We start from the raw sequence: 14444 nt of genomic DNA on the forward strand, positions 1-14444 counted from the left end.
GCCAGGGGTCTGCTCTGGGGGGGCCAGGGGCCTGCTCTGGGGGGGCCAGGGGTCTGCTCTGGGGGGGCCAGGGGCCTGCTCTGGGGGGGCCGGCTCCAGGACACCGGGGCCGGGCGCGGCGCAGGGTCCCCCCTTCCGGCGGCGGGGCGTAAGCGGCGGCCCCGCAGTAGCCGGCGCTGTGGTTTTAAATGGGCGGAGCGGCGGCGAGCGGCGGGGCGGGCGGTGGGCGGGCGGCGGCGGCCCGCGGCGCCCATATAACCCCACCTCCCGGGCGCGGACTGCCGCGGTAATTGGCTGGATGTGGTACTTGGAGATGTTGAGCTGGCTCCTTCCCCCCATGTCCCTGCACACACACAGGGGCGGGTGGTGCGGGCGGGAGCGGGAGGCAGGGCTCAGCCCCGGCGGAGGTGGAGGTGGCGGGGCTCCCCCCACTCGCTGCCTTCCCGCCGCCGTGCCCGAGCCGCTGCTGCTGCTGGGCTGCTGCCTGCGGCCGCAGGACCCGGCCGAGCCGGGCCGAGGGGAGCGCGGGCGGCTGCTGGCGGCGGCCGAGATGATGGCGGAGGGCGGCGGCGGGCCGGCGCGGAGGAAGGCGCTGTCGCTGCTGGAGGCGGCCCGCTCCCGCTACGAGAGCCTGCAGATCTCCGACGACGTCTTCGGGGAGTCGGGCCAGGACAGCAGCGGGAACCCCTTCTACAGCACCTCGGCCGACTCTCGCTCCGCCGCCTCTTCCCAGGACGAGGAGGACGACGAGGAGGACGAGGGGCGCCCGGAGGGGCCGGGCCCGCGGGGCAGGGCGGCACGGCACCGCTCCCCCAGGGCGGCGGCCACCCCGGCGGAGCGGCGGCGGCAGCGGCAGGTCGGCGGCGGCGGCGGCAGCGCCGTCCCGGGCGGCCCCGGCCCTATGGAGGAGGAGGAGGAGGAGGAAGCGGAGAAGGGGGGCTGGACCCGGTCGCTGCGAGACGTCCCACCCCCTCACTTCAAGGATGCTAGCGGTACGCGGAGGGCGGGCTGCCGGGGCAGGGGGCGGCGGGGCCGGGCGGCTCCGGGCGGCCCTTGGCAGCTGGGGTGCCCGCGGGGGGTGCCTGCAGCGCGGCGCCGAGGCCTGGGTCGCGGCGCGGCCCCGTAGCCGGCGGAGCCGGGGGGAGAAGCCCCTGCGGGCTCGGCGGTCGGCCTGGGCTGGTGCCCGGCCCCTGGCCTCCTCGGGGGCGGAGGGGGCGAGAGGCGCCTCCCGCCCGGTGCCTTCCCGGGAGCGGGCGGGCGAAGGGAGGTGTGGGGAGGCCGCCTGTGCTTAGTCACAGGCGTCCCCTCGCCGGCGCTGTAGCGGTGCCCCGGGCGCCAGCAGCTCCGGGGGGATCCTGCGGGAAGCGGGCAGGGTCCCCCCGGGACCGGGTGCGCCGCTCGGGGCCCGCGTGTGGCTGCGCCCGGCGGTGGCGGGTGGCTCCTCGTCCCTGCCCACAGGTGGGGAGAAGCGGCGGGTCTGGGCCGTGCGGGTGACCTGCCCTGCGCCGGGCAGAAGGGCTCGGGGAATGAGACTGGGATTCCCTCTGGCTGCAAGGCTTTCTGTGCAGCCGTCCCGAACCTCAGCCCTTCTTGCACGGTTTTTGGCCAGAGCGAATACCAAGAGAGCGGTGAAATGACATGGCATGACATACATCGGCAGCGCACAGCACCGAGATCTCCGCGCTGGCTTGCGTAGCAAGGTTCTCCTATGGAGCCATTATATCTGTCCGCAGGCCTCAGTGACCGAGTTGGCTGTGCGGCGGCAAGGCTGTGCTAAAACAGAGTTAATGGTTGTGAAGAGCTGGGATGGGAAATAAAACATTTGCATCTCAGAACAGGATGTGGTGATTGGTGTCACCCTCAACTGAGCTGACAGCTTGCCCGTCTTGAGGTTGCTTGTCTTCACTGTTGTTTTTTTTTTTGTGTAGTGTTTAATTCCTTCATTTTGCTATGAAAAGGTAAATGCAGAAGAGTGCTGCTAGACTTGGCGTAATGTGCTGGAATTTGTGCTCTGGGACAGGTAGAAACTTACCTGAGGAAGCAGCTTGGGATGGGGGAGTAAGGTGCAGCTAGCACTGGAGCCCAGGGAGAGTTCTGTCGTGCCCCTGACAGATGTGCAAATAAAAGTAGCACCTACCTCTAGAAATAGCTAGACACTGTAAAATATCTAAAAATCAAACTGATGTGCCTCTTTAAAGAACTCTGCAAGTTTTATTGATGATTCTTACTCATAAGCATATCTGAGGTCAGGTTCGTGATGTGATGCTATTTCAGCATCCATTATCACTTAATTTCTCTGCCTTTGCTGGCTTATTTCTTCATAACATTACTTTATAATAATAGCCATTTTAATGTAGATGGAACTGGGATTAGCATTTTAATGCTGGTTTGGAAAGGAATTAAGTTGATGACCTCTTAATGCAGGAATTCATATTTCCTTTGAAATAAAGGAGTCTGATTTATGGTTGTCAGAAACAGATGCAGATGTCCCTTGAGGAAGGTATATGGGTACTGCTGTGAATATTTCCTCCTAGTAATAGATGAGGTTGTTGCTGCCCTTTCATTCTGTTGATCACGATGATAGATGCTGCATGCTGTTCATAGCGTGGTGATTCGGTCTGGCTGAAGTTCAGTTAGTGTTGCGCTTTGATATGCGTGAATCACGTACCCTCTGTCATGTGGGGTTTTTTGACTACTCAAATTCCAAGTGTTGTATATAACGAAGCTCCTACAATTCTAGCTTGTAGATCACCTGGTTTTAGGCCGTGCGTATACCGTAATTGGAGTTGCACTAAGCATACTTCTACTGGCACCACTGTCTCTTCATTGGACACTGTTCTGACCCAAGAGTTCAGACCCGTACGTGCTGAGGAAAAGGTCTCCACTGAGGGGAAGGCGGCTGCCCCTTGCTGTGACAGCGCATCTTGCACTCACTAATGGAGTACGAGCAAGAAATGCAGGGTCAGACACAGAGCACTAACAAAACCGTATTCTTAGTTCAGATGTACTAGATGTAAGAATCCTTTCTTTCTACATTCTGAGCTTAAAAGGAGGAGGTTTTCATGAGACTGAGATAAAACTTATCTTTGGTTAGCACAAAAACTTCCGAGTGCGGCCTTTTGGTCATAATCTCAACAGAAGAATCCTAGTGGCTAGTACTTGACATCATCTGATGCCAGAAGACAAATGTCCCTGTGGACTGAAGTCTCATGGGACTTCAGCTACATCAACACTGGAAATAAATCTTTGAACCAGACTGCGACCATGCGTAGTGTCAAGCTGTTTGGTTTGGGAGACTGCCCCTTCATGAAAGGGAAGGTGCGGAGGAGGAAAAGGTTTGAGTTAGTTAATGAGAATGTGCCAAAGCTCCCAAGGAAAAAACTCTTACAAATGTTTACAAAGCTCTTGTGGTCTTTTTAACTACAAGTAGAAAATACTATCACTTCTTTTTTAGAGTAAATTACTTAACACTGCCTTCCCCTCCCCAGCCTCAGTGTTAATCTGCTGTCTTAATCGTATTCATCCCTAGAATTAGTCCTGACCACAGGCAGGCTAACTGATGCTTCATCTCAAAAATATACAGAGGCCCTGGTGTGCTGGGGGGCTGCTGGCAGGGTTACGTGGTTCAGTGAGTCCTCAATCTGCACTCAGTCACCACGTGTGGTGGTGGTGACGCCTGCCTTGCCTGTGTGTCAGGTTCTGACAAACTGGGAAAGGTCTGGGTTGGTTTCTGTGTCAGGAGAGAAGTGACTGGATGGCATCGCTATGCAGTACTGTGCTGTTTGTATCCCTGATTTTTGTTTGCTGCCCGTGCTTTGGGGATCTCCAGTTACTGTTTTTCCTGCTCCTTTTAATAAAAACAGTGGGTGCTTAGACTCCTGGAGAGGGGGGGAACATCAGTAGCTTTAGCTGACTTCCTTTGTGGAAATCCAAAATAGCTGTTAACTTTAACACAGAGGTTAGAACAGATGGCTTGCTGGCACTTCGTGTTATTTCCAGTTAAGCTACTCTGTGAAATCGTTCTCTTTAGTTGCTGAGAAGAATCCCAACAGTACTGCAATGCCCTGATTTTTAAACTGATAACTAGTGGCACTGTGTAGTTCTGATTAAAATAGGTTGAGGAAACAAGGGAGCTCAAGTGCCTGTCACAAATATCAAAGCAGTAACGTGAATTCTGAGGTACTGGGATATGAGCAGTTGATAGGAGGTCTAGGAGGCTGTTGCTGAAATGCCTTCCCTTCACAAAGAGTGCCTGGCTACAGGTCTGTGAGTAGGTCAGCACGTGTATTTAAAAGGGTGATGGCATCCACGATCAAATATTGGATCCAGGTATGTTTCGGCATCTCCATTCTCACTGTCTCCAAACCTCGCTGTGAAGGGGAAGCGGAATCGATTTGTTGGGAAGCGAACCTATAAACAGATAGGTTCCTAGGAACGGAGGTCTGTCCTCCTGCCAAAACAGTACTTTAATTCTGGAAGGAGGGATAGCTGGGGCTCCTCTGGCTTCCCTTCCTCTGAGGGCAGGACAGAGCTAGTTGTGGAAGTGCAGAAAGAATAAGAACAAATTGCTGCTAGGATAGGGAAAGCGTAAATGAAATGGAGAGAGCAAGTGAGCAACTATTATTACTTTAGTGACAAGCTAGTAAGTGCCAGTAACTCAGCACAGACCCTTCATTTCTGGTTGCCTCTGGGTCAGACTTAATTGGTGTGCCCTTCCTTTCTTCAAAAGTGGGGTGGCTCTGGGTGGTGCCTTCCCTCATTAGCTCAGTAATCTGGCCAGGAAATGTTCCATAATAGAGCCACTATCAGTCCTCATCTTTCTTTGCAGAGGGTCTTAGAAAGTGCAGATATCCTGGTATTGCTGCAGCTTGATGATCCTGAATTGGGGTAGCTGGTGTTCTCTTCCTAGGGACCAAAGCCTCCTATATCCATGTAGTTCAGTGACCAGAAAGTTAGACCTCAGATGTAAGAGCACTTCATATTGTTAGGGATAATGTTTTAGGGTGGCAGCAATAGCAGGGAAATCTGAGCAACAGTTAATGCTTAAGTCCTCAGAGTTACAGCCAATCAGTGCCACTGCTTTCTTCATTTTCTGTGCCCTCCAAACCCCATCCTTAAGCCTAGACCCGAGGACAAAATGTTAATGTTCCTTGCTGAAAGAGCATAGCAGCTCCTCTTCAAACTGCATTTAGAGTGTGTAACTAGCTTTTTATGGATTTCCAGAGTATTTCTCTGAAACATTAAAAGTGCTGTAAGTTACCATTTTTGAAGAACACGCTCCAGTAGAACAGCATGCTGTCAGGGAGAAGTTGCGCAAACCATGACTAGCAATCAGGCTCTCCTTGTCACTTGAAGAGGTTCAAATGAATATTTAAAGTAGTTTTTAATTTGAGGTTTTTTTAAATGACAATACTTTTTTTCCAGAAAGACCAGGTTATGGGAGACAGTCATTTATTCCATCACGGCTGCCACATGAGAGATGATCTTCTGCACAAGGGAGGGTATGTTATCTGAGAGATGAAATGAGTCTGTATGCAGGATGGTAGCATGTTCCAGCTGAAGTCAAGGAAGCAAGCCACAGCTTTAAATTCCAGGTTGTGACCACCCTCACAGGAAAAAAAAAAAAGGTCTTATATTTCAACACAAGTGTCTGTTTGCATGTCAGCTGACAAGACTTCATTCTTGATTAGAGTTTTTTCAGTAGTGTTGTTATTTTATGAATATTAAGGAAAATTAATTTAGTTCCTTCAAGTTAGCCACCAGTGAATCATACAGTACAGAATATATTGATATAGCGTGGATTTGTTCATTTGACCCGTGTCCTAAATAGTTCTAACAGAGCTGAACAATTCAGTTGAAGTTCAATAATCAAAGGAGAGGAAAGGGATATAGGTAAGGGGAGAAGAAAGGCTTTTAGCAGTTATTTGTAACAGGGCAGAGAGTCGTAGAAAGCCTTTGCAGGATGTAGGGGGGAAGATCCAATGCCCATAATCTTCCCAAGAGTGTGAAGAGGCAGATGGGAAGGCAGCATTCCAGCCGCAAGGAGCCTGCAGGAAGAGCTCTGGGGTCAGGCTGGGTCATAAAAGAGGGCCATACACATGCCACCGTCAGACAGTGGTGGTGATCTTGGTTCAAGTCCTGAATAGAATGTGAAGGCTTTAGTCTTATAGATTCAGGTCAATACTTAAAAGATTCTAGTGGTGGAAGAAAAGCTATGAAAACTTAGTCGTTCATGGCAGATTCTGCCTCAGAAAAATCTGGGCCAGATTCTCTGACTGTAAGTGGATAAAGTGCTGCTCATGTGACTTGTTTGTGCCTACTTATGTCATCAGAGAAATTAGTTCCTTTTGACTTGCATAACCATGGAAAATACTAGAAAAAAATTTGCGTATCTAATTAAGCTGTTCTTACATTCTAAGAAATTACTTATATCTTCCTAGAAGTGTTGTGATGCTGTCGTTATGATAAATACATCGCAAAGATGTACACTGACACTTTGCAGATCCTTTATAGGATGACTTAAACGTTTGAAGTTTTGCTAAATAAGTGAATTATGCAAAGGCTTAATATCTCATATGTCTTACGAAATCTAAATGTGCTTCTCAAGTGGTTTTACTGGGTTTAGAGCACATTTTCATGCTTCCATCCACTAAAGTGAAGCAAGTGCATAACATGACAGCCTTTTGATTCTAAAATTTAGTGCAACGTAGCTATGTGTTCCCTTCCTCCTTTTGCCCATAGCTCTGCTACTGAACGTGCATTTGGAGAATAACCGAGTGTTGATAAACTTAATGGAAAAAACCTGTTCTCTGCTGTTATACAGAGAACCAGTTTTGGTCAGTACTTGAGACATGAAAGTCTATAAGCACTGCAGATCAAGGTCTTCCTCATAGACACTGTCTAGCCTTTTACAGAGAAAAAGTATATTTACTCCTAGATCTTTTACTGCATTAAATGAGTCTTTTCCCCTTGCAGCTATTGATGGGGCTGTTTAAAAGTAGACTAGTTCCTCCAGCTACTCGTGCCCTTTTGTCAATATCACAGAAACAGTACAGCAAACAATTTCCTTGTCTGCATACCTCATTGTCAACCTGGAGAGGAAATTAGTCTCTCTGCTGAGTCTAATGAGGATGCCAAGAATGGATTTGGCTTGCTAATTCTGTATAGGCTGCTAGGTCACTGGAAGCTGTCCTGGCTGCCATAAACTTAAAAGAAGCTGGAAATTTCTCTTAGGTGTGCTTGTTCATGTAGGTGTTTTGTTTCTCTCCCATGTTCAAGTTTCCAAAATTTAGGAGCAGATGGATTTAGCAGTTTGGAAATACAAGGTGCTTCCCAAAGGGAAGTTAATCCTGGATACAACTACATATCTTATCCAGAGGTCAATGGAATATAATCCTTAAAATACCTCATCATTCTGAATTCTGCCAAAAATTGGGCATGTTAGTGGAAAACAGAACAGATGGACTCAAAAGGAATGCATGGCAAAGGCAAATGCATAAGAACTCTAGCATTTGACATTTCACTTCTTTGTGGCAAGGCATCCTTTCTCAGAGCTTATCCAAACTCCCACTTCATATTCCTTAAGGAACAGGATGTTAAGCAGTGACTGGCTCTGTCTGAAAACGAATGGTCGCATAACTGAGTGGGTCTTTGAAAAATGAAGTCAGAGCTCTTGGAGGGTTTGCAGCGAAATAGGCTTGGAAGGCTCCTTAACTTATTTTGGTTCTGTACAAATTACTCCTGGATAATCTCCTAAATTTTTTTTGTGAAGACAACTTGTATTAATGGCACATGATAGAAAACATGCTTTCATGACTGCTTTCTTGAACAGCATGAGGGGTTCACATGACCTGTATTGACAAACTATACTTGCCATTACGAAGGATGAAGAACAAACCCAAGCAACTTCTATTCTGCAAGCTGTAGCTGTGCAGCTGAAAATCGGGCAAACTGAAGTGTAGTCGATGAGGCACACTGTAGAGATGCAAAAATCATGTTGGAGAGGGATACACAGGAGAGACAGAACCAAAGAATATAGTGTATGTCTGTACGGATGGGAGGAATTAGCTGTGCATTGGACAGGAAGATGACTGGACTGAATAAAAGATAACAGCGAGCTCATGAGTGGGCACAAATGGAAGTGTTATTTCTAGTGAAGAAAAAGCAGAAAAAAGTCTTAAAGCAGCTGCTGCTATAAGTGTGATTCATTTCTGATTGCATATGGCAGAGAGGTGGGTGTGTATGAAAGATTAAATTGGAGCAAAAAATGAGAATATCTTTCTTTTTTAAGTTACTTACGAAATTCACTTTTATGGAAAGTCTGACTATCCAGTGCATATAGTCATCTCTGCTTTTTCTGAAAGGTAGATGCTGGCTGACTTCCCAGTGGGTAGCACTTGTAGGTGTGCAGTCTGGGGTCAGTGTGTAGCTTGTGGGCATGTGGCTGTTCCCATTGACGTCATGGTGCTGTCTGCTGCTGGATTCACCCTGCTGATACAGGGCTTGAGCAATGGTAATCAGTCAGTTCGTGCCCAGAAAAACTACTTTGAAGAGGTTATATGTATTGAAACTCATCCGTGTATGCACTTGTGCATATGGCTTATGGCATTTGGAATGGGGATCTAGTTTTACTTATTTTGCCCCAGTACAAAGAAAACAGTTCAACTGGACTGCAAAGCGAGAGGTGGCCAGCCTTCCCCAGAGGGCAGAGTAGTTTATAAACATTCACTTGCTGCAGCAGCCTAGCAGAAATGAACCACCTTTGGTTTGGGGTGAGGGATTCCCAGGATGATCTTGAAAAATGTAAGAAGCTCTTACATCTGCTGTGCTGAATATGTTCCATTATGGATATAAATACATATGTGGATATAAATTCTTATTTAGCCTTTCAAAGGGCTTCTAGCTTGCTGGACTGTATTCCTGAACAGGATCACTAAATGAGAAGACCTTAAACTGAAGACTCTTCCTCATTTCTTGGCCATTATAGTTATTCCTTACTTACAAACCTGTCCTGTTTTGTAGTTACTCTTTGGTTTGAGATGAAGTAAAATACAATGTCTGAAGGCTTCTGCTCTTGAGATCTGCATTAATTCCCTCTTGTCATTGGCTTTGAGATTAAAAGAAATTAAGCACTATGACCTGGAGTGCCTTTGATCTGTCGCTATTCTCATGGTGATAACATGGCTGCAAATAGTCTCAGTCCTTTGTTTTAAGGGTAAGGAAAGGAGGTGGGTTTAAGTGTTTCACAAATCTCCCCGTTGGGGAAAAAGAGTGATGGGTTTTGGGTAAACAACATCCTGCTCTTTCCACTTGACAGGGTTGTACTTGATAAACAAGGAATGACCCTCTCAAAAAAGACCTTTCTTCATCTGCTTCTGTACTGCTGGGTAATGACTCGCATGTAAACTGACATCAGAGATGGTTGGAAACAGCTTGTCAACCCTCTGCAGCAGCCCTCTGTCACTCTGTCCCATGAGGTGCGGGAGCTCCCTGGTGGCTGGGCACAATGGGGGGCTCCCCACGAGGGTCTGTCCCACCGCCCCAGCCGTGGGCATCGGGCACCTTCCTGGGGACAGGCCAAGGCCAGATTGGGATGTGGACCCCTGGGTGGGCCTGCCTGGCTTGGCAGAGCCCATGGCTGTGCAGGGCAGGGCTGTGGGGAGCTGGAGAGCGGCCCTGCTGGGGCAGGGGCAGCAATGGCGTCCTGGGCCACAGGGGCTGGGCAGGGGCAGCCAGGCCTGGGGTTGCCCCGGGGCACTGACAGCAGCTCCTTGAAACAAACTCTTTGGCAAAAGCCATGACTTTCTGTAATGCCTTTTCCACAAAAGAGGTGTTGAAGGCCTCGGCACTGCTTGTTTGTGCTGTTCCTCCAGACCACTTGCTGCCTGCTCTGGGCTCTCCTTTCCCTGTCCCTACTGCTCAGGCTCTTGGTGGCCAGCCCTCCCTTCAGCCATGAAGAGCCTGGCTGCTGCCATAGAGCGACTGGGGGATAGCACTGTCTTCTCATTACCTTTCTATTTCATAGGTGCCCTGCAACTCCCTTTTGGTTCAAATTACCTTTGCTGTTTATTTCTCGTGTATGAAACAAGGTACCAGCTTGTGGTGGTTTTGGTCCCTGGACTGGTTGTACGTAGTTAGGAGCTACCTGAGCCTTGCAGAGGCCCACCACAGTCACTGCATTCCCCATCAGACTTAGCTCCTTGTGTCCTGTAATGAATCAGGGGCAACTTCTTGAAGCAGGAGCCATCTCTGCATTTTTAGCTCAGAGTTTTGCGCTCTGCTTTGCATTACACTGTATCTGTTGCAACAAACACCTTATTGCAGAGATTAAAATATATGAGGCAGAGAAGCGGGCAGATGCAGAAACATCTGACTGAATAAATACAATCTAGTCCCTGTCAGGTATTCTCACTAAAATTGTCATTACTGCAAATGTCTGTTTCTGTCTCCATTTGAAGTTGATAAGGTCTGGCTCAGTATCTCCAAAAATGTGTTGCATAAAGATCTGGCAAAAGTTTAAAAGTTCTGATGGAAGAAATTTTTTTTTAATTTTGAGAATTTGAAACAACCTTGCTGAATGCAGTTGGACTTACTGATTTTGTTTATTAAACTTTTAGATAACATGAAGTTGGGAGGGACAACTCAGCCTGTCCTCCAGTGTGCGTAAATTTGCAAGGTTCTTGACAACCTGAAATAGCCCGGGGGGAAAAAGGGGGACAGCACAAGAGTGAAATACTTAGTGTGAAGGCAGCAGTGACTAACAGCACAAGTGGAAGATGGAGGGGAAAGGGAAGAACTGTTTAGGTGGAAAAGGAACTGGAGGCTGAACACCAGGCAAATGTTGACTCAGTGTCATGTTGTTGTGAAAAGGCAAATGTCCTCCCCAGATACTTAAGAGTGTATAAGGCTTGCAAGTGAGACTGGCTTGCCATTTAGGAGGGGTAGTCTGGGTCACCAATGCAGGTGAGAAGCAAATGGTCAAATGTGAAGAGAAAGGGCTGAGAAGCAGAAAATTTACCAACTGCACCACCTCTCAGTATTCTGTTTTCAAGTTAAGTGGCCATATGGATAAGTAAAGGCTACTGTAGGAATGATAATTTATCTACTGCCTTGCTCTGGAAACTGAATAAGGAATAATGGGTGTAAACTGAATTGATGGATAATTAAATCAGACATGGTAGAAACTCTCAGATAGTGCAGTGCTGTAGAAGTAACGAGGTGTGTCGCTGGAAACCAACAACCAAGTGTCGCTAACCTATTGTAATGGACTGATGCCCAGTATGTGTGCTGAACAGGAATAGAGGCCTGGACTAAAGGACTTCCCGAGGTCCCTTCCAGCACTACTCTTGTCTGTTTTTGGTTGGTTAAGATAAATGCAAACGCTGGGGAAGCTGCTTAGTGGCAAATTGTATGTTGAAGTGCTATGCAAAAGGCTTGCCAATTGCATCTCCTGCTGCAGCTTTGGGAGCAGGGAGAAAGTTCCCCTTTTTCCTGTGGGAAGGAGCTGTGTGCTCACAGAAAGCCTCCTGATCCATTAAGGTGAAACTCCCTCCTTCCCTTCACCCCAGTATCCTGGCCCAGGCACACTTGACTGCTACTGAAACTATTGTTTTCACCCTCACTTCTATGGTAATGAGTTCTGTGTGCATAAATCTTGTATCACACAAATGACTAATTATGAACTTCCTTCTCTGTGTTAGAAACGTTAATCTTGTTATGCCAGGGATCCCTGATACAACGCTACCCAAATACTTGTGAGATTAGCAATTCTGTACTTCGGAGGCGTTTAGTTGCTGTGTCATGCAGTGATTCCTAGGTTTGTACTTGCCTTCATCCATGACTCTTGTGAGGTGTGAAGACCCTCCATGCAACTGAATGCCAACACAAACCACTGTAGACCATGAGGATGGATATGCAGAGGAAGACAGGCACAGGGCTGGAGCAGGTCCAGCTAAGTCATAGCCCAGACATCTGCAATAACTGATGGCTATGCAACAGATGTCTTGGCAAGAAAGGACAGCCGGATGTCTACTCCGTGTTTCTCCAGTTCAGGGACTGGGTATCAGAAGGTTGTTTCTTCGCTACTTTGTGAGCATTGCCAAGTTGTTTCATCTTGCAAAGAGTACTACTGGCACTTATTTCTTATCTTTTCCTGATATTTGCCTCAAGTATATTGAAGAGAGTTGCTTTTTCCCGCCTCCCAGGCTAAAAATGAGTAACTAACTGGTTTCTTCACAATCTTGCCTTGCAAGAATATACCCCTACTTCTAGTAGTAGTTCTCTATCTTTCCTAGCTTAGGATCAACTTTTTGGTGGCAAATGGTACAGAGTTCCAAGTAAGATCTTACAGTCCCTGTTCAAAGGTACTAATAGGTCACTATCTCCACTAAAGATAACTAAAAACCTGCCTAACGCTACCTAGAAAGCCACTGTTTTAGAACTCAGTTGTGCATCACTTTTCTGCAGTAAGAGATTTGTCTCTGATTTGAGCAGATAAGTAGAGAAAAAACTCATGTTATTGGTCTGTAAGTGCATGACTTTGCCCTTTTTTTTCTGTTGCATATACTCCTCTTCAGATGTATTTCAGCCAACAAATCCAGCTACTATCTAGTAGGATGATCAGCCCAACATTGCCCATTAGTGTCTTGCTCATACACTGATCTAGTTCAGTGTTCCAGTAATACGTGGAACAATCACTTTCCAGAAATCACCTATCTTCATACAGACAACTCCTCTCAGTCAAGGATCTGGATAAAGAGGAGGCATTAATACTCTTACTCATCCCTGTTGCTGCCAATTAACAAGTACCTAGCTAGAAACAGAACAGGTAAATTCAACTGTCCTGTAAGTAGTATCTTAGAAGCTTACCCACTAAAAACGATTCTAAGGTGACCTGTCTATGATACAAATGCTCTGCATTTGTCTTGATGTCCTTGGTTAGTCTCCTCCAAAACCTATTCAGTCTTTGAGGAGTATTGAGATCAGAGTAACAAGTTTAAAGTTGTCAGGTCTCTTATTCCTATTTAAAAGTCTTTTTTTTCTCAGCTCAGTGTGTTACCTTAAACTTGGATTCACTTAGGTTCTTGTTATGTGGCTCCTAGTGTTTCAGGATTAAAAACAAAGAAAAGTACAGAATGGCAAGATTTTAGTATTTATGTCTGTCTGCCATGGGTATTGCAGCTTCTGGTGTCCTGTCCTGAAACTCGTGAAACTTATTCTCTTATGAACCTCATTAGTTGCCTTGAAAATGAAGTCAAAATGCTAGCCTTGACAGTGGAATCACCCCTAGGTTATCATGAATCTCTGTGTCCTGAAAATTGCACTGGCCTCACCACCTCATCCTTCCCATTCGTCCCCATTTTATTTGGTTAAAGAGCCTTTTGACTCTGCCTGTACAAGGCACGGCTGTTTCTGGTTAAGAGAGGAGGGAGTGTAGCCAGAAGTACCTAATCCTACAATCTCACAATCGCTAGACTGGGGTAAATAGAAACCATGTTGAGCTCTGTAAGTGCAAATTACAGGGCCAGCACCTATTTGCTCTCTGCGACAGATGGTGGGTGTAAAATATTCAGCTATGGATATTTTTGAATTGGTATTGTCAAACTGGGTACCGAATGTGAAATTGTTCTAGGAATATAAAGTGGACGTGACACTGTTAATGCTGTTGTAGAGATTGTACCAGTTTTTAACTCTGTTCTTTCTGGCTGTTGGCTATCGTTCCCTGAATCAATGAAAAGAAACTAAGTGAGCATTTGTTTCTTTCTAAAAGCAGCAATTGTGTTGTATGCTGAACCAGAAACATCTGATAGCATTTTATGGGCAGATATTGCAGTTGAGTGAGTGAAGTGTTAAAATTCAAACCATACCTTTTCTGCAGGTCTTTTGCTGAAAGGTTGACTCAAAAGGGGGTTGAGTATTGACCTGGAGCAGCTTGACATCGAGCAGTGGGCTACCAATTGTTCTAATGTCAGCTTTCTTCCTAAGATAAAAGGGAGATGGGATTCTTTTTAGGCTGAAATGGGCAGCTAAAGGGAGAATGCTTCAGCACAATACTTTAATCAGAAAAGGAGCAAGAAACAAGTATAACAAAAGCTGTTCAAAACTTTACTTGGAAGCTTTCCATTTCTGCTGAATCCTTTTAATCTGTACTATAACCTTTTCCTAACCTGCTCTTCTCTGCTACAGCATTCTGTTTCTCTAATTGTATTTCACTTCCTAGAATCCTTTGCTGTCATAAAAATGAACGTTTCTCTTCTGTCTTAATATAGATCCTACTGATACTTCACATTTTAACATCATGTTCTTAGTCATTATGAAACACTTTTTTTTTCACTCTTCTAGGCTCTGCTGGACACCATGGCCCCACTGTTCCTACTAAAAGTGCAGGTAGTCCAGGGCAGGGGTTCATTATTCAAATTTTGCTGCTTAGTAAGCCAGGCTTTTTG

General features: G+C 46.8%; 1 protein-coding gene across 1 annotated transcript in view; it reads left to right on the forward strand.

The window, feature by feature from the left end:
* The first annotated feature begins 307 nt into the window (after positions 1-307).
* PGBD5 (piggyBac transposable element derived 5) overlaps positions 308-14444 on the forward strand; it is a 74405-nt gene continuing 60268 nt past the window's right edge. The window contains exon 1 of the mRNA XM_064445670.1: positions 308-992. Coding sequence (XP_064301740.1) covers positions 314-992 — 679 coding nt within the window. The 5' untranslated portion in view covers positions 308-313. The remainder of the gene's footprint in view (positions 993-14444) is intronic.

This window comes from Phalacrocorax carbo, chromosome 3 (genome assembly GCF_963921805.1).
Source record: "Phalacrocorax carbo chromosome 3, bPhaCar2.1, whole genome shotgun sequence".
NCBI lineage: Eukaryota > Metazoa > Chordata > Aves > Suliformes > Phalacrocoracidae > Phalacrocorax > Phalacrocorax carbo.